The sequence below is a fragment of the Protopterus annectens genome, chromosome 7.part0, assembly GCF_019279795.1.
Source record: "Protopterus annectens isolate FY-2018-M chromosome 7.part0, PAN1.0, whole genome shotgun sequence".
NCBI lineage: Eukaryota > Metazoa > Chordata > Ceratodontiformes > Protopteridae > Protopterus > Protopterus annectens.
Window position 1 is genome coordinate 113,128,655 of NC_056739.1, and position 21,939 is coordinate 113,150,593.

The 21,939-nt window shown below is 37.8% G+C and overlaps 1 protein-coding gene across 1 annotated transcript in view; it reads left to right on the forward strand.

Moving 5' to 3' along the window:
• Positions 1-636: 636 nt before the first annotated feature.
• PKP1 (plakophilin 1) overlaps positions 637-21,939 on the forward strand; it is an 833,005-nt gene continuing 811,702 nt past the window's right edge. Inside the window, exon 1 of the mRNA XM_044076546.1 lies at positions 637-1,101. Within this exon, the coding sequence (XP_043932481.1) occupies positions 906-1,101 (196 nt within the window). The 5' untranslated portion in view covers positions 637-905. The remainder of the gene's footprint in view (positions 1,102-21,939) is intronic.

A 21,939-nucleotide genomic window follows, 5' to 3' on the forward strand; every position in this document is an offset into this window, starting at 1 on the left:
GCCCTGAGTCACTTCTACAAATAAGGCATCATATTTTAATCTGCCATTTCCAGATACCAAACTTTAATAAAAGCATGCATGTGTAAGATCAAAAATAACTCTTGTTAGAAAATAGCAGCATCTAATAACTCAGGGAAAAAAATAAAACAAATTCACTCTAAAAAGAACAGCCATGGCACATTATTTTACTTGGTAGCTTTTCCCTTTGCAGCATTTGATTTTATGCTCCCATTAGTATGTAAAGAAAAGACTCCCCCCTCCCCACCCATGGGTATCTCTGCCTACCTTATGACTAGACACAGACGTCTCCCTGATGAGTAATATAAAGCCATCATGCTGCAGTACTAGGTGTCTGTCTGCCTGCCTTAGCCCAAGGACACCTACCACTTATTTGATGACCAACAGACAGTAGTGCAACAATAATAATTTCAAAAAAATGAAGCTCAGCAGATGAAGATGATTTACTTGGGAGGAGAATTTAACAACAAATTCCCTCCCTAAAACTGATTTCATAGTTGACTCAGCTAAAAAGGCAATCAGTGCTTTATTCACAGTGTTACCTGAACAGCAGTTATAAAACACTTCCACAAGGAAAGTAAGACAGTGTAGGATGGGTGGGGTCAGCAGGTGTGGTGCAGCTTGTCACTCAGAAAAATCCTGCGTAACAAAACCACTTGTGTCACCTTGAGCAACTGGAGATCTTGTAGAACTCTTCTGAAGAGTGCACTGAAAACACTGACTGTGTGTGTGTGTACGTGTGAAACAGAGAGACTCACAGCCTGATGCAGAATTACAGTTCTGGAATGATCTGAAACATTACTAAGGAAACTTATCTGAGAAGTAGCAAAATCAGGAGAAAAAACAACACACACAGTAAACTAGCAAGTTTTACTCAAGGATTCAACATGACGGTCCCTCTAAGGAGTGTGTTGCCTTATGAGGATTTCATAACCAAAAACAGCTCTACCCTTGCTTTACCCTCTGATCAAAAAATGCGAGCCAGAGGAACAGAGAAGGAACAGAGGGTGAAGGATCAGGTGATGCACACTGTTAGAAGAAAATCGTCTCGCGGGCTGTCCTCTTCGGGCTACTCAAGTCGAGGTAACATTGCCCTTATTTCTAGTAGTTTTGATTTTATGTAGTACTGATAGTCATCTATTGTTCCAGGATAGTTCTGGTTGAAGTGTACTGTCATTAACAAATCACTGAACTGCTTGATTGCCTGAATAAGGAATAAAGTCAACAATTATTGCCTGCCTTGGAATGTAATATGCAGAATATTTATGTACTGCTGGGCTGCAATTCTGAGTTTTATTACTACAGGCACATTCACTAAACAGGCTAAAATGATCACTTCTACAGAATCCAGAAACACAGGGTTGTCTAGTTTCAGACTGTAAATCTGGTTATGTTTCGTGATGGCTTCAGATATTTACAGAAAAAGATATCACAGGTACACAGTACATTTTCTTATATATACACAAACACACATGACTGTGTGTGCACAGATGAGTGTGTGTATCTTATCTATATTACCATATTTATATTTATTTATTTAATTTAGTTTCTTTTTCAAGAGGGATAGGCCTCTCAAAGGCTACTTTGGCACTTAGTAGCGGCCCAGAGAGAAAACTCCACAAAATACACTTAATATCGATATACAACAGAATGTGAAATAAACACAGACATTGTAAAAGTCACTTAAGTTATATAAAATATAAACATCTTTGCAAATAAAATTTTAAATGGCAACAATACAGCCGCACATGACAAAGACAAAATATCAAGTTATGCCACTATAGCTAAAAAAGTACAAAAATGTTGTCATAAGTTCAGAGCTTATTGTCTATTATGGCATAATTAACTGCGTGATGTTTTTTGGTCAGTAGTAGAATAGTGGCAGAGGAATGCGAAAATGATAGAACAGAGTTTATTAATATGTTAACATGAAAGGTAAGAAGAAATAAACACTGCATACATCATATAGCTTATCTGTCTACATGTGTGTGTGTGTGCGCGTGTATTGTCAACGACCCCCTTTTCCCCATTTCGTACAAGGAGTAGGAGGTGTGTGTGTATGTATCTCTGTGTGTGTGTGTGTGTGTGTGTGTGTGTATATATATGTATGTATATATATATATATATATATATATATATATATATATATATATAGGTGCAGTAAGCTCTATCTTAAATGCTTATAATCAACAGAGTTTACTAGTGTCTCTTTGTCAAAAGCATTCATATTGAGTGCTGGAAATAGATCTAGGAACACCAAGTGATCCTTTGTTGTGTGCAATGTGGCTATGTAGTGTATGGGCTAAGGCCAAAGCCTCTAAATACACCAAAAGTTTCAGCTTTAGGTGTAGGAATGTTTGTGCAAGTGTTTGCTAGTTAGGGTTGCAGTTACATCTAGGAAAGAGGGTATAGTTAGTGCTTTGTGTGTGCGCGCCCGTGTGTGTGTTTGGTGTCTTGTGTAGTGGTACTGTTGGGGAAAGAGGTTTTGGTAGGATAATGTGTAGGTTTGCAGTAAGGGACAGCCGCAGAGTTAGGAGGAATAGGGAGCCAGTAAGGTGATGTGTAAGGCTGGGATTTGGGGCAGCAGCAGGGTTAGGGTTAGGCTGTACACACATGGGTAAAGATGGACAAGGAGGCTTTGCTTTGTAGGACAGTCTTAACCCTGTTGTCGTACCTAACCCCAGTCCTACACTTTACCAAAAATTTTTTTCCCTAACACTACTGCCATTCAGATAAATTTCTTTAAGCATTGTTTGATTTTTTTTTCCTTCACGTTGAGCGATGATAAAAACAGAATGTTTCATCTATTTAAACCTTCAGTTTAGTTTCATTTTTTTTTGTTTTTGTTTGTGAGTTTCAGCATGCTGAAATCAATGTAATACACACTGATGTTACTACACATCAATTTAGGAAACCTACTCATAAATATATATATATATACACACACACACACACACACACACACACACACACACACACATGCTTACATATACACACACATGCTCACACACATTTTATACTACACACACACACACACACACACACACACACACACACAAATATGCAAGTACATGTTTAGAGGAGTCACAGTAAAATGCATATATACAGGTATGTTTATTAAGCTTAAAGGCAAAACTGCAGTGAAAACTGTTGAAGGACAAAAAAGACTTTAGTAAGAGCAGGGGACAACTAATTACCCAGCAGGCATAAGTCAACAGCTCTGCATGTATGAAAAATCTGATATTTAATGACAAGAAAGACAATAAGTAACATACATGATGTATATGATGCCATGATATGACAGCAAACACATTTGATGACTTTGAGAAAGAAAAAATAATGAAGCTGGCAGATATAGACTGGTGTACACAGTTATCCACAGCATGTATGTCTGCTTGCAGCTGGAGAGAGTTTCAGAATTAGAATGATGATCTAAACCAAAATACAAGAAACATTCTCATCTTAGTATAACAACAGCCAGACTCTGACTCATGACACACCAAAACATCATAAGAAAATAAATGAAGGATATTTGCATTAGTTGTCTTTTGCTCCAGCAATTCAGCACCCACTTAAGCTACAAGTAAAGCCTTTACTTAGCTATTTATTTATTTATTTTTTGTTTGCTTGATTAAAATGGTTTTACTGAGTAAGTGATCCAGTGCAAGGAGCCTTTTCAGTCACAGCTTGGGCTTCAGACAGAAAGACATCAGTAATTACGAAGACACAGATTACATACAACTGCACAAACACTTACTTACAGAGAGAAATAAGTAAATAAAGAGTAAGTACAGCATCGAGTAATTTGTTGTGTAACAGGCTAATTTCACAACAAGAAGGGAACAATTAATTAGGTGGTGCAGGTACTATTTTCGGTCATGATTATGCAGTTACCTGCACAACCTGATTAATCGTCTGGTGTCTCAGTTATACAAAATCTACTTTTAATAGTGTAATAAGTCACTCAGTCGTGTTAAAGGCAGATAACTCCACAAAATTAAGCAAAGTATTGCAACAAAAAGATCTATGTTACAGTTAGACATTTATTACATCTTAATAATACACCAAACTATCTATAGTATGTACATTCCAGAATGCCAGGCATAATAGTATTTGTATCAGTAAAAGCTATATCAGGTAACAGTACTTGATGGTAATAAATGGGTGATAGTTAGAAGGACTTGTCTGTCATTTTATCCTGCATTTCTGAAATATTTACAAGTATTTAAACTTTTTCCTGGTTGGCTATTAAATAGCCTTATGTTATCTGTTATTGTCTTCCAGTAGGCTGTGGTAGTTTTGGTGAATGTGAGATACACTGCAATGCACCATTCTTTCAAAGACAGTAAGTTAGCTCCCTAACATTTAATGGGCATCTTAATGGAGGGCAGCAGCTTTCCTGGAAAGTTTGAGTATGAAAGTATTCAGCAAGTAGGTAACCCTTGCTGTCACTGGTATCCATTTATTCTTTGTAATGGTGGTGCAATGGTGTGCTTTGGAACTTGATGACAGAATGAACCTTTGCATCCTGTTTTCAATGATGTGTGAGGAATTTAAAATGATAATAGGTAGTGCATATTCCAGTTTTTAGAGCAGTACATTATTGGCTATTGCCTGCCTTGCTTCAGAAGATTTGATATCTTAGGAAATCTGTGGCTATGTCATTACTTTATCTACCGGGAGTGCTGTGTGAGACATTGAGAAGCTGGTCTAAGTAAAATTATAACAAGGTTATTTTAGCAATCTATGATGTGTATGAGACCCACCTGCAGAACAGAACTAAAACTGAGCACCTTCTGACTCACATGGCAATGCATACATACATACAAATATTTCAAGCATGGGCATTAATGCCTTCTAGCTTGCCAATATACCAAAACACTTGTTCCATAGTAAGTATCCAGGCTGTTCTTAACAATATCTAAAGTAGTACTTGCTTTAATGTAATTTGGTAGTCTGTTCCATGCATCAGCAACTCTTGTCAGAGAACAAGTTACTACACTTCTCATTCCCACAGAATCTCCTACAAAGGTTGTCTGATAATTCTCTAGTAGTTTTTGTTAACCCCAAACATTCCCAGAGGTAGTTGTCACTAAATGTCCTATATACCTGAATAAGATCTCCTATTAGATATCTGTAAGAGACACTGTACAAGTTCAGATATTTTAGTCTTTCATCCCAAAGACATGCTGTAGGTGGATTGGACACTCTACATTGGCCCTAGGTGTGTGTGTGTGTGTGTGTGTGTGTGTGTGTGTGTGTGTGTGTGTGTGTGTGTGTGTGTGTGTGTGTGTGTGTGTGTGTGTGTGTGTGTGTGTGTGTGTGTGCCTTCTGTGGAAGGTTGGGTACCGGGCTGGCAACTCGACACCATAAAACTCCACTGCCAATCATGAGTGGACAGGTGATGCGCTGTGGCGGCCCCTAACTGGGAAAAGCCGAAAGAAGAAGAAGAACTACTTAAATTTTCAAATAAATGAGCAATGTTTCTCTATTAATTCCATTATGCTGACAGGAATTAAACTGCTAAATACCACTCAACCTTCACCACAGACACCAATTTCTTGTTGTTAGTATACTGTCTGTCATGTTCCATATTGTGTGTAACTCAAACAGCTTAATGAATTGACTTCTGTTTTGTGAATCTCATTTCACATTAAGGCTGCTAGAACTAAACACAGAGCGTCTCTCATTCCAGCAATGATCCTTAAGTAAAATATTTGCTTCAAGTGTATTTCAAATCCAAAAGTTCCTTTTCATCTTATTTTATCTTACGTTACATTGGAAAAAGACATACTGACTCAGGCTTTCAGGTGTGGCTACAAAAAACAAGTGAAAAGAAGAATATGAGGATAAATCATTTAGAAATAAACAGTTGAAAAGCAAGACCTTTAGAAGCTGGGGGGCGGGGTGACAACATGGACCACAAAGGCATAAGACTATCATAGTTTCGTGCAGATGGTTACAGAAGTCAGTTTACATCAGGGGAGTAAGGGTATGAATGGACAATAAGCTTTTTCATTTAGTAATAGGTTTGATTCTTTCTCTACATGTACTAGTCTGACCAAGACATTTAATAAGACAATACTCCCAGGTCAGCGCTGACAAAAGGACACTTGAACCTTGTGGGTATACCAGGTTAACAACAATAAAAAGAGGGTACCAATGCCAAAGGAACAACTAACTAGCTACCAGTAAAACAAAGGTCACAAGTTTCTAGTGATTTCACTTAGATGTATTCTCTTGAAATTAGACTTATTTAAATTCTTTTGCTGGTAGACTGATCATTAGAACCTCCATCAATTTACCAACAAAACAAAGGTCACAGGTTCCAGTGAGTTCACTTACACATATAATCCTGAAGTTAGACTCATTTATATATTTTTTTGGCAGACTGACCATTAAAGCCTCCAGCTACGGTCTTGGACAATTATACCCATCAGGTCCTACATTATGCTCTCCTCATGGTAAATGTCATGGCACAGATTTATAGCTTCTATACTAACTGCCCTTAAATGACTAGAATTTCTACCTAGCGCCAAAGCTTTCATTCATACAAAAAATTCTGAACAAAAAAAAGGCAAAAACAAAAGACAGAAAAAAATCATTTCCAAAAAGAGTAGAAATACCTGTCTTATAACACTGCTACCTAAATAAAGACTTCTTCCAAACTGTATCCTCAATTTCCTCATTTAGCTACATTCATCTATGAATTTTTATATATTTATTCTTCCTTTTTCTTACTCCTCTCCTTCCTATCAGCCTCTTTACTCTATATTGTAAACATTAAGATACAGTTATGTGGGCAGCGCATCTTTTTCTGATAGCTTTCTGCAGGATGACACATATTGTAAACCTCCAACTATTCCTGGTTGAGAATACTGGATTCACTGGTTGTGTCAAAAAATGAATCAGAGTTTAAAGTAATTGTTAAGCCTGTTTAACCTTATCTTTATCACTGGCTAATAATAATATTAACTTGTACCTACATATACGTCTAACTGCTTATTATTGTCACAGCTTTGTACAACAAATCACCACTGTGTTCAATGGTATTCTGTGTTTTGCAGCATTTGATATACATTTTTGAAATAGTGATATATTAAGTGTGATTTTGTCATTGGTTTATCACTACCATGCTGGCTTCAGAGAGATCAGCTTGAACCAGGGCTCGACCCTGGAAACATATTTAAATAAATAATAAAAATATAATTAACTGAAATAATGGAAGACAGAAACTTGGGTAGTGTGCATATGGCATGCTAGCATCAACATACCAGCAGAAATAATATAATCTACAGAAGTGGCCAAGAAGAAAAAATAAGAGAAGGGAAAGCTTTATAAATAAAGGAAGGCATAATGAAAAGAGAGTTAATAATCAAGCAGGAAAGAAAGTAAACAGTGGTTATCAACATGGCATCATATTCTGTGGAGGAATCCATGAAACAGCTCTACAATATGGTGAAGAATATGACAGAAAATGACAGAAGGAATCTTCCGAATATATAAGTGGTAGAAGTACAGTATTCAGAGGACAAGAAAAGGAGGAGATGCAGAATTGAATACTTTTATTTTAGCAGCATCCCACAATTTTTTCACTGCACCAACTACGAAGTTTAGCACAATTAAGTACAGGCAAAGCCAGTTTTTGAGGGACTCTATTTTTGTTTTGGAAATTATAAGTGGGGCTAAGGTGTGAATTAAAAATTCAGAAATTGGTGACCAGTGAGGAATAGATAACCATCTTACCATTAGTTTTAAATGAAACCAAATTCAGGAGTAATCTCTGGTACTCAGAAATAGTGCCGCAGTACAACATTGTTAGAAGTGGAAAGGTAAGTGTAGGAACAAATCAAGGGAATGCTATGGTGGCTTAGCGAGACAGGACTGAGACTTGTTGTGTCTTTCGGCTTTTCCCGGTTAGGGGTCGCCACAGCGGAACTCCGGTCCGCTAATGATTGGTAGTTGATTTTTACATGACGAGTTACCAGTCCTGACGCACAACCTTCAACCACTCATGCATGTCTCCACGCAGAAGACGCTCTAGCTGAGAATGGAACCGGACATCGTCTTATTGTGAGGCGACAACGCTTCTGCAGCACCACCAAGAAATAAAATAAAGTTCAGACTAAGCAAGATGGATAACTGTCTCAGCTAACACAAAAACAAGCAGGAAAAACAATCAAATAATCAACAATTCCACCTGAGAAAACACTGCAAACATTGTTAGAAGAAGCTAGCTAAAACTGCACCCAGACCCAGTCATATACATACACACACACACAGTTATGGTGCATTTAATCAAGTGTGTCTTGACGGATGTACTATTTTTGCTGAATCCTGACTACAAATAATGATGATAATAAATTAGCCATACTGAGTGAAGTGGGGGAGCACGTCCTCAACCCCCATTACCCTTTACTTAGTATAACAACCTCTGAGGTTGCAAAGCTTTAAGAAATGTCAAATCAACAAAAAAAAATATAAAAACAGATGCAAATCACAGTATCGTGTAGTAAATATATATTAAAAAAAAAACATATTGAGATCCACAAGAAACTTTTATGTTACTGCAAAATCCAAAATTTACAAGCACTTTTGCACTCATTAAACTCAGTTGGGGTCATAGCTGGCAAAATGTAAGAATTACTTGCACAGATTATATAAAACAATTCTGTTTGTCAGCATACTGCAGTACTTGTTCAAGAATGCAACATGTACTCAAGCACATGCTGAAATGTGGTACAATGAAATAATTGCAGAATGTACAGATGTGTGCCCCATATTTTGGTCTGTTCCTCATAAAATTTGTTTTTTTCTGGCAAATCACTGAGGATACTAAATGGGGACAGACCTTTGAGTTTCAGTTTTCATAGCCTCCAGAAAATGTATGCTAATGCCTAAAACTGTTATTTTATCATTTTTCAAACGTTCATATGAGAAATATTTAAAATCTATGCTGTGTATCAAACCACGACAGCAACTACAAGCTTGCATAGCTATTCAGCACGATCCACTCCAAACATTAAAACCAATATATAACTTAAATTTGTTTTAATGTTTTGGACTGCATCATGCTGAATAGCTAAGCTACGCATGTTTACAGTTGCTGTCATGATTTGGTACACAGTCCCGTTTTTTGCAATAATTTTCTTTACATTTGGGCTTGGTGGACCATTTATCCAGTCTGCTGCTGTTTTTTTTTTGTTTTAGCTATTTAAAATCTCTCCCTGATTATGGAGTCTTGGCTTTGTTTAGAATTCTTTGTGCTAAGAGGTTGAAGGTATGACTGCCATCAGTGACAATACAGAAGCATGAGAAAAACAAATATTTTACTCTTTCATATTCCACGAGATCTACAATAATGTGATACCCCACATAGTAAACAAAAGCTAAGTCAGGATTCAGGAAGGCTGCTACAAGAAACAAACAAGAAGATCCACCCAGTGAACAAACGTTGGTACATCCACAAAACTGAATCACAAATGAAAAATAAAAATATACCAACCAAACACTTCCTCTAAAATAGGGCATTTATTAAAATGGTAAGCACTTTCATGCTAATAAATTACACTTCTTCAGACAAACGCAAAATGCACCACAATGCTTTTTATACCCTAAAGTCAATTAACATAAAAACTAATAAAACAATTAATTAATTAGTGTGGTAATTTACATGCTTTCAGTAGAAGTTTTAAAGGTATACTCCCATTTAAACCGGGAGCTCTATGTACTCGCAGAGTAGAAATCCATCTCAGTTCACACACCTCCATCTTGTTCACAATATCACCACCTCTAAAACCAACAGTCAATAAATGTATGTCCCCTAGAAGCTGCTATATGCTTATAAAGTGTGCTAGTGACATATCTGTTTGTAATATACCTCTCATGTTCTAAAACATGCTCTCTGAGGGTCCAATTAGTCTTCCATACATAAAACATGTACATTGATTAGTGTGCTAAATAAACTAAATCATTGCTAGCACAATCTGTATAAAATCTAGGTGTAAACCTATAGCCATACAAAGGATGCACAAAAATTATTTCTGCAGATATATAGCTACAAGCTGTACATGACCTACAAGGGTAGGTACCTGTACTGTCAGTGAGGAAATTCTGCCTTATTTTCCTAGGACCATAACACAGTTCACAAATTTTCAAAAAGAGTTAAAAGAAGCACTAAAAACATGACAAAAAGTACTTATTTATGGCACAATGGGTTCTTGGTGGACCATACTTCTCTAACCAGTATCAGAAAAAAGTAAATGGTGATTGTCCATCTGTTTATAATAGGGTTGTTCTAACCTATAAGAATGATATAGTACATACAGGTACTAAGTTTGTTAAAACCAAGTCAAGCATATTCTGTTGTCTACTGGGTTTTTACGAGTTTGGTCCAGAGAGTTTTTATTTACATAATGTAAGATATTTTTGTGCATATCCTACATTGGTGGTATAGCTCCCCCAGTTAATCACGGGTTACTTAAAGTCACCAATTATAACTTTCCTACCTGTGGGTCATCAAGAATATTTACGAATGCTGTGTGATTTTTCTGGAGACATGGAGGGGGTTCTGTAGCACACTATGAAATGATAGCTGATTTTATTTAGCATGATTTGAATCTTAATAAGCACAGCTTAAGGTCTTTAAGTATTTGTCTAGAGGTAACATGGTCTCTAACAAGCACTGATATGTCATCACAGTTCCCATCAGGTCTAAATCAAGCGGTAAACGTAAAAATCTGGATACCGAAGACCTGCTCTCTGGGCACATAAACCATGTTTCTGTAACAACAACATACATGAATGTGTGCCAAATGCAGGCCAGACTCATAATCTGGCAGCTTGTTGTTCAGACTTCTATTCTATCATTAAATATAGCCACTTTGATACAGTGCAAAGGTTCATTTGTTTTGGAAGGTAGGTTTAGCAGTTGGAACTTGCCTAAAAGGGCACAATGTAGACTGCAAAACTTCTGCCAGTATGAAGAAGCTTTGGAATGAAAGACATAGACTGTTGAGCGTGAAACAAGAATATCTATCAAACATCTCATCTTATGCTGACACATGCTGTATCGCCTTAAGTGTTCAGCTAATTGTTAGAGGTGATCATCTTTTCATTATATCTCAGCATTATTTTTTGGCGCTGAAAGGATTTCACTCATTATTAATGTCTTTCCTGTATTTGTGCCATGCATGGAGAGATCTGTCTTGTCTCACGCCATGTCACACAGGGTTCTGTGCATCTGATAATTTACCCTAACATGGGCCATCACCATGTACACTCATTTTTACCTGGTGTAATGGTCCCAAGGGCCCTTGAGGTATCAGCAATCTTGGCTTCTGAAACAGAGTTCACTGACACCCTGCTTTTGTCTGGCCATGTGACTATGGAATCCACGTGCCTAACTACTGAGTCGACAATTACTAGTACCTTTCTGTTTATGTCTGAAGGTTGCTTTGGTGTAATTGGTCTAGGCTGTGCTATTTCTTGGTAACTCTTTGTCGTGTTGTTTCTAAATTATGTTGCAGTGTGTACTTTATGCTGGGCCTTTCACCTACCTGTCTGTTGTGACTTAGGCAATGATTTTTTTTGTGCCTCAGTATATGATAATGTAGTGCGGGTATGTGTGGAATGTGTTATAGGTGAATGATGCTTACAGGAAGGGTCTCTCTGTGAGAGTGTGTCCTTCAATTGGCCTAGGTACTTGCATCTCTCAAAAATGAACAGTAATGGGTTAAGTAAGAGATCAATATCTGTGAGCATCAGGCAATTCACAGACTGCCTGAGCATACCAAATGCTATACGGCAGGCAATTGGGGGTGGGGGTGGGGAGGAGGGTTGACAAGATGACAGATCTTATAGACCTTACATTTTGAGAAAGAAAAAAAAAGATAATATAACAACATAATAATGTTTTGTTTTTGGGTTAAATTACTAGTTAAAAATAATAAACATAGATTAATTAAGGTGTAAGCACTAAGTGAACTTCACGCAGTCTATATTCTAGTGCAGCCTAGCAATAAGGTCAGTATGGTGGACAAACAGGGGAAGATAGTAGCATTTCAGCTTCTAGTTAAGGTAATAATGTGGGGTAAAAATGATAAATGTAGATAATGAATTTGGTTCAAGCACCAAAACCAGGTAGACAGTAAATAGTCTGGTCTAGACTGGCTTTGTGATTGCCTTTAGACATGCAACAATGTACCACTGCTTAACAGTGCAATTTATATAACTGCAAGGTGAAGTTGTCTAAATTTCCTAGGACAGAGGTTGAAGCTGATGCTGCCTGCATCTGTCAAATACAGCATTCCGTGGCACTGCACAAAGCACCACTACCCACTATTAAGCTGAATAAAGAAAGTGAAAGAGCCAGTTAGAACATCAGTCACTAATGTCCACCCCTCAAAAACAGCAGCAAATTATCCCCGCCACTGAATAATCACTATTATCCTCAGCATGTTTACAACTAGATGAGAAAAACAACTCAAACTGTAATTTAACGTAAGATGAAATATAAAAGTGATGAAAAGACAGGAAAGTCACAGGGAAAACACTTTGTTTAGCAAAATGGAGATGTTCTCTAACTGCTGTTTCAGACATCACTGATACATTATTTTACAGAAAATTCTGATTGTTGGAGAAGTAATCCCCTGTCAAAGGAAGTATCAAGGGTCTTTGACTTCAGATCACACTGATCAGAACTTAGGAACAGTAATTCATTCTTAAGTGTTTCAGAACTTCAGACATGAGATCTCTTTATTCATTATTTGTATTTATCTTAGTTCTTTTATTTTAAACATCCAAACCTTAAAATGATTTACCTTGTGCATCTCCAATGGGTTATAAGATACTTCATCAGCAGTGTTATAAACTAGGGAGCGTAGAACAGATTTGTCAGTCATCATGACAATCATACAGTGATCCAGAAGAACCCAAACTGTATTTTCATACCAAAGTTTATAGCTTTTATGGATGACCAAGCCAAACATGAGACCTGCTACACCAACATAGGAGGAGCCCAGTCTTACCTTGTACTGCAGAATGGTTATGGAGTATCTTTTCCTAGGAAAGGTACTTCTAGCGTACTTGACTGTTTTCCATTTACATTCTAATTCTGACATCCAAGTGAATACCTCAGCAGGCACTACTGAGTAATATATTCATGGAGCCTTTGGCCTGTGGCACTGATTCTAGTATTACCTGATACATTGTGATGATGCAAGGTTGGAGGGAGCAGGTGCTTTCCTTTCTGACAGTGTCATTAGCTAAGATATCCTAAGAGATGTTCAGTAAAATAAAAAAAAAAAATCACAATCTTGACACTTGTAGTATGCTAATATTTGATGAATACAACTGTATTAATTAAATTTTAGTGTTTCAGCGGCCGGTCTTTGACTTTGTTTTTTTCTCTCTTAAACATCTGCTTCCTGATGGAGCTTCCTTAATAACTGAGCACAAGCCCAAAAAAATAAGGTAATGATATACTCTTTTCCCTTTTAGCACTGAGTGCTATTTGTTATGGGAAACAGGTATGTCACAAACATTAATTTATATGTGCCTAAGGCAAAGCACCAATAAAATACGGAGACGCTAATGCATAAAAGTTTCCAATTGGAGTAAGCATCACTAAGTTACACCCTTCAAAGGTGTACAGCAAGAAGGGAGACAGCACTGGCTGTGATGTCAAATTTCTTTTATTCCACACCTGTATGGCATGGGCTGAACTATATGCCTTAATACTGTAATTAAAGAAAACAAATTAATATGACTACAGCTTCTGTGAAACAAAACCTATTTGTCTGTTCTTCAGCAGGAGTTTTACTGCTTCTCGGCACAATTTTAATGAATATACTGTAACTGTCTTATCTGGAATCATATACACTGTTGCTGTGTACAAAACTGCTAGCATCAAAAATGTCTACACCATGACTACTCTATTTTTTCTTTTGTGAAATTCAGTTTCACCCTGTGTTTTGCCACTTTCTTAACACTGAAAAATATCCGCTGTACTTTTACTATGTCAGTATTCTCATTAAGTTCCTACCTTTGTCTTCAAACCATTTTACTGATTTTTTAACCTTACTTGTTTTTATTTCTGATGAAAATAGACTGTGTTCCAGAGGTGCAGTCTGTGTAAGCAAGCAAACAATCATTATAAAATCATCAGAATTTCATCTGTACTTTGCAATTTTTGTAACTGTTTTTGCTGATTTTAATGTAATTAAATTATAACTAGAAAAGAGTTTCCACCTATCCTGGTCAAAGATAAAAATAAGATAATGTAAATTTCATAAAATCTGAGAGTTTCAAATTCTTTCATGACATTATCAAATCAAGACTTTCTAAAATCAGTTACCAGAACCTGCCATTTCATTTTACCTGCACAACTTTTTAAGTCATTCTCTTACTTTATCAATCAGTTAATATACACCCACATTATACTGCATTGCTAAGGTAAATGCATTGACACCCCCCATAGTTATTAATTCTATTTAAACAACTGAAGCCCGTAATACAAAATCCGAATGTAACAGGCTTACTGGTCCTCAAACAGTGAACCTTTCCTGCTTCTTTTTCTTATATATGAACATTAACAGTATAAATGCTACACAGTACTGTTCTCCACCTGACCCCCCCCCCCCAACACACATATATAAGGGTAAAAAGGTCACACAGACAAACCATTCAGTAAAAAAATGCAAGAAAAACCCAGCCAAGCTAGAGTTTTCATTGTGTGATATCTTATCTTGTATTGGAGGCCCATGGGATATATACAAATGGATTCTTAAGGACAACTGTTTCAGCTACTTAGTTTCTGAATGTTCATGACTTTTTATATTTTTTAAGTCTTTATGATGACATTCAGACCATTAAAGCCAAACTCCACTAGCTGCGGATGTGCATGTTTCTGCCTTTGTCTGTTTAAACATTTGAGCATCAGCCACATTGTGTAGCCTGAATAATTACCCTTCCTTCTATGTGCTTCCAGAATTTCAGGGTATTTAACCATGCAGCTGTTGTATTCATTCCTATTTCATTTAATACCTCCAGCATAGCTTTCCTTCTCCTACAGAGTGTTTCTGATTAATTCTCGAGCAGATTTTAACTGGCAGTTGGATAACTTAAGTCTTTTTGCTTGCCTTATAATTTAATGTTTTGCTATGAAGAAATGGAAACATGCCAAAACATGCCTGGGTTTCATTCCTGCTACTGCTTGGAGCTGTCATAATTTGTATATCCTTTCTATTAATGTTTCTTGATTTCCTGGTATCACAAATCTCTCCTGTAATAGCTACATTACAAACAACTCCAGTTCATTTTTTCTCACTCTCTCTTGGATTCCAGTTATCCTAATTTTACTCCTTCTTGGGTGATTTACTCATGATCAGCCATCTTTTCTCCTTATCTTTTTATTATGTCTTGTTAGTTCTTGTATTCTGAGAGTCTGATCCTGCACTTTAGCTTTAATTACTGCTTTATCTTCCCCCCATATCTTGCTCCTTTATTTGTAGCCTTTCCATGTTTGTTTATTGTTGTTCTATTGTTTGTTTCACGGAACTCACATCCTGCCCTACGGAGATTACGTTTTCAAACACAATGTACAATTACTTCTTCTCATTTGCAGCTTTAAAAGCAGCCATCTGTTCCTCTGGCAAAATTCAAGACTGGGACTCACCATTTGAGGAGAATAATCCTGCTACGTAGGACTGCTCCTGCTTTCAGGAAAACAGCACAGATGTTTCCACTTACTTATAGGGCCGATACTGTTATAATGTAAAGTGCCTACCACAATTATGATGTCAACGCGTACAAATAACATAATTAAACAATAACCAACAAGTGGTGTTGTATAGTGAAGATTTACCCATGGTTGACATGGTCTGATCACAAAGGCAAAGGATAAATGCTATTGTGCATTGAATTCCATAGCATTTAGTAACATAAGAAAGTCCGGTCGGCTTCAGCAGCTGGACTTGTTTTTAGTGGTATATGCTTGATTTTACAACGGGCATGCTGGTTGGGCTGACCAATCAGAGTATACGTTTTTTTAATACTAGCAAGCTGCCACTGTATAACAAATAATACAGTAACAACATCACCAATAATTTAAATATGAAAGCACCAAAAATTGCACTTTGCACGACATGCCTTTATTTACATTTCACCACACCAAAAAAGAAAAAAAACCCTTAAATTATCTGGATTTGGTATAATGGTTAAGCTGCTTACCTCAAATACACAAGGGAGAGTTTTGATTCTTGCTTTTGAAGGATATTTGCTAGGCTCAAAATAGCCCACAAGGGCAGCTAGCCTAGTACTTACCAATGAACTATGAACTTTAGGGGAAAACATACTAAAATAGCATTTTAAACTTCTGCAAAAAGCACTGTAATAAGGTATAAATATAGTCTTTCTGTGTTTGTCATGTTAGCTACTGGCTGACATTCATGATATTGTGTTCCAGTAGTATCTGAGTCCTGTAATCACTTTAATAAGGAAGTGGGAGATGGAAATAGATTTCTAGGTCTTTCTTCCTCATCTCACACACACACACACACACACACACACACACACACACACACACACACACACACACACACACACACACACACACACATATGGACAGTCAATCCATCTACTGCATGTCTTTGGGATATGGGTATAAACTGCAGTACATAACGAAAATATACATTAACACAGGGAGAGCACACAGACTCCAAACAGACAGCATATTAGCCGATAACTAAACCACACACACCAAACAGAAGGCACATTAGCCGATAACTAAACCACAGAACCCTCTTGATGTGAGGCAGCAGTGCTACTCTGTGTGCCACTGTGCTGCCATCCACAGATAAGGAATCATAAAATGAATCCAAAGTGTTACACAGACAACATCTGTTCAATAGGAGAGCAGTCAAGACAAGAACTATGACAGATTACACCAAAGAGTGCAGATAATAATACCTTTTGTCTTTAGAGATACCTCTGAGACCCATACCTTTGATTCTAGCTTGGAAAATCCTGCCCAAAATGTTTATTCTGTGCAGGATGGTGTGTCTGCTGGGCATACAATGGAGAAATGATGTAGGTACAGACCATCACAATAATGCAAGGATATAAGGATATGTGATTCAGCTAAAGGTCAAAGTACAGGATTTAATGTAAATCCTTGAAGACCTTCTGTTAGACAGTACAAAACATGCTGAGTGTATTTCCCTTTAACTCTGTAGTGTTTCTAGTCAAACAGTCCTTAAACCTGTTTAATGTACACATATTCAGACATAGGGCATTAAGTCTGTTATGAAGTGCTTTTCTATGGGTGGTATAAAAGGCTTTGAATAAGCTGGGGAAGATGATTTCCCTGATCCGATCTGTACTTGGGCCATTCCAAAGTGTTTGTTGAGACATAATAATGTGGTACAACATCATAGCCTTAATGGAATCTTTACTGAGATGGACCGATAATACTGTTGGAGTACATTACCTTCTGACAGAGGTTTAATATGGAGATAGGCTTAAACTTAGATGCCTCACAGAAGTACCTACTGTTCGACTCTGGAACAATGTAACACTGTTCCCACGGCTTGAGAACTGTTCCTTTTGTGATGTTTCTGTTTATAACAGTTATCATTAGAAAAGCTAAGGAATGAAGGACCATCTCTTAAAACCGAGCAGTAGTCTATCAGTACCATAAAAGACTTCAAATTTACTCTAGGTAATGATTTCCCAACACATGTCCATTTGCAAATGTGTTCATTTGTTCAAAAGGGATGTTTACTGATGAAGTAGGGATAAATGGCAATGCTTGCAAGACATAAATGGTCACAAGACACAGATGCCCTGAATTTCCTATGATCCTAATGCTGTTTCCCAATAATTCCTGAATAAATTTGCAACTATTTTACTTTCAGAAACAGGAAAGGCAAAGATGATGTGTGGTTACCAGAGTAAAGAATATATTCCTTCACCAAACTCTTTGTGGGACATATGTTAATTTTGTTCTGGCAGGAAATATTTCTTTTTACTTGCAGTGAGAAGAGTCTTGTTGACTCCTTAACTGTGTAGGAAATATATGATGAAAAGTTGCTACTTTTAAGGGAGTTAAGCCATGTCATTTCAAAACAGATAATTTTACTGGTTAAGTCACTTACTACCAGGTGAAGACCTGGCCTTCTTCCTGTGTAAGTTTGATAGAAGACCCAGTATTTAATAAATGTAGAACAATATTAGTGAAAAAATGTCAGTGTGGGTGTGCCAGTAAGTAAAAGGCTGTGGGTTCTAGTCCCACACAATCTGATGCCTTCATGGTCTGGTACTGACACTGTACAGCAGCAGGAAGAGCAAGCTGTTGTCCAGAGGTGCCACCATTCAGGGGAGATAGTAAACTGAGGTCCCTTCTGCCTGAATCTGTAGTAAAGCAAGTCCATGCAAAAGATCCCACAGAACTTAATGAAAAGAATATTTTGTAGTTATAAAAATATCACCTTAACATTTCAGATATTACTAGTCTTGTTTATAGGCATTTCCTTTTCCCATTTCTATGAATTTCTCTTATTTTTTAAGTCCTACTTCTTCATATACATATATATATACATATATATATATATATATATATATATACATATATATATACATATATATATATATATATAGCTAGGACTGTGATAGTGAGGGTCGGAACTTTGAATGTTGGCAGTATGACTGGTATAGCGAGAGAGGTAGCTGATATGATGGACCGAAGGAAGGTTGGTATATTGTGTGTGCAAGACACCAGATGGAAGGGGAGCAAGGCTAGGTATATCGGAGACGGTTTCAAATTGTTTTATCATGGTGTGGATGGGAGGAGAAATGGCGTAGGCATTATCCTGAAGGAACAATATGCTAAGAGTGTTTTGGAGGTGAAAAGAGTGTCAGATAGAGTGATGTTTATGAAGCTGAAAATTGATGGTGTAATGATGAATGTTGTTAGTTCACATGCTCCACAAGTTGGGTGTGCAATGGATGAGAAAGAAAAATTTGGAGTGAGTTGGATGAAGTGGTGATGACTGTACCCAAGGGTGAGAGACTAGTGATTGGAGCAGATTTCAATGGGCATGTTGGTGAAGGGGACAGAGGGGATGAGGAAGTGATGGGTAGGTATGGTGTTAAGCAAAGGAATGCAGAAGGTCAGATGGTAGTGGATTTTGCGAAAAGGATGGACATGACTGTGATGAATACGTATTTTAACAAGAGGGAGGAGCATAGGGTGACATACAAGAGTGGAGGAAGATGCACACAGGTGGATTATATCTTATGTAGAAGGGCCAGTCTGAAGGAGATTGGAGACTGTAAAGTGGTGGCAGGGGAAAGTGTAGTTAGGCAGCATAGGATGGTGGTTTGTAGGATGACATTGGTGATCAAGAAGAGGAGGATGAGTGTGAGGGCAGCACCAAGGATCAAATGGTGGAAATTGAAAAAGGGTAATTGTGAGGTGATGTTCATGGAAGAGTTAAGACAGGCACTGGGTGGCAGTGAATAGTTACCGAATAGCTGGGAACAGCAGAGCTAGTAAGGGAGACTGCTAAAAAGGTGCTTGATGTGACATCTGGAAAGAGGAAGGAGGACAAGGAGACCAGGTGGTGGAATGAAGAAGTACAGGAGAGTATACAGAGAAAGAGGTTGGCGAAGAAGTGGAATTGTCAAAGAGATGAAGAAAGTAGACAAGAGTATAAGGAGATGAGGTGCATGGCAAAGAGAGAGGTGGCGAAGGCTAAGGATAAGGCGTATGAAGAGTTGTATAAAAGGTTGGACACTAAGGAAGAAGAAAAGGATCTGTACCGATTGGCTAGACAGAGGGACAGAGTAGTAAAGATGTGCAGCAGGTAAGGGTGATAAATGATAATGAGGGAAACGTACTCACAAGTGAGGAGAGTGTGTTGAGCAGATGGAAAGAGTACTTTGAGGGGTTGATGAATGAAGAGAATGAGAGGGAGAGAAGGTTGGATGATGTACGGATAGTGAATCATGAAGTGCAGTGGATTAGCAAGGAGGAAGTAAGGATAGCTATGAAGAGGATGAAGAACGGAAAGGCTGTTGGTCCAGATGATATACCTGTGGAAGCATGGAGGTGTTTAGGTGAAATGGCAGTGGAGTTTTTAACTAGATTGTTTAATGAAATCGTGGAAAGTGAGAGGATGCCTGAGGAATGGAGAAAAAGTGTTTTGGTACCGATTTTTAAGAATAAGGGTGATGTGCAGAGCTGTAGTAACTACAGAGGGATTAAACCGATCAGTCACAGCATGAAGTTATGGGAAAGAGTAGTGGAAGCTAGGTTAAGAAGGGAGGTGATGATTAGTGATCAGCAGTATGGTTTCATGCCAGGAAAGAGCACTACAGATGCGATGTTTGCTCTGAGAGTGCTGATGGAGAAGTACAGAGAAGGACAAAAATAGCTGCATTGTGTCTTTGTGGATTTAGAGAAAGCATATGATAGGGTGCCTAGAGATGAGTTGTGGTATTGTATGAGGAAGTCGGGAGTGTCAGAGAAGTATGTAAGAGTGGTACAGGATATGTACCTGGGTAGTGTGACAGCGGTGAGGTCTGCGGTGGGAGTGACGGATGCATTTAAGGTGGAGGTGGGATTACATCAAGGATCAGCTCTGAGCCCTTTCTTATTTGCAATGGTTGATGGACAGGTTGACAGACGAGATTGGGCAGGAGTCCCCGTGGACTATGATGTTTGCAGGTGACATTTTGATCTGTAGTGAGAGTAGGGAACAGGTGGAGGAAACCCTGGAGAGGTGAAGATATGCTGAAGAGAGAAGAGGAATGAAGGTCAGCAGGACTAAGACAGAATATATGTGTGTGAATGAGAGGGAGGATAGAGGAATGGTGAGGATGCAGGGAGTAGAGGTGGCGAAGGTGGATGAGTTTAAGTACTTGGGATCAACAGTTCAGAGTAATGGTGAGTGTGGAAGAGAGGTGAAGAAGAGAGTACAGGCAGGATGGACTGGGTGGAGAAGAGTGTCAGGAGTGATTTGTGACAGATGAGTACCAGTAAGAGTGAAAGGGAAGGTCTACAAGAGGGTAGTGAGACCAGCTATGCTATATGGGTTGGAGACAGTGGCATTGACAAAAAGGCAGGAGTCAGAGATTGACGTGGCAGAGTTGAAGATGTTAAGATTTGCACTGGGTGTGACGAGGATGGACAGGATTAGGAATAAGTATATTAGGGGGTCATCCCATGTTGGAAGGTTTGGAGACAAAGCCAGAGAGGCAAGATTACGTTGGTTTGGACATGTGCTGAGGAGGGATGCAAAGTATATTGGGGAAAAGATGCTAAGGATGAAGCTGCCAGGTAACAGGAAAAGAGGAAGGCCTAAGATAAGGTTTATGGATGTGGTGAGAGAGGACATGCAGGTGGTTAGTGTGACAGAGCAAGATGCTGCAGAGCTGCAGAGGACAGGAAGAAATGGAAACAGGTGATCTGCTGTAGCAACACCTAACAGGAGCAGCCAGAAGAAGAAGATATATATATATATATATATATATATATATATATATATATAAAATTGCATCTTCCTTTGTAAACGTACCACACAAATTCTAGAGTCATTTCTTTATAATACTTCTTAAATGTTTTGCCCTACATATTGCGAGCCTTTTCCTTACCTTTTTAAAAATACATGCTCTGATTTTTCCAGTTATTCTGCATAGCTTTGTATATAACATTTTCTTCATTTGTTGTTTTATAATTCATGTCATCTTTCACTGACAGCTTCTGTTGTCCCAGCCGTCACACAAAATCCCGCAAGTTATTTTCTTTACATGGAAGTTAATGTATTAATATCACATTTTTCTGCTTTATCATATAAGCACCAACTGTCTATTCCATTACATAATTCTGCAAACTAGTCTTTAATTTATAATATCCCAAAC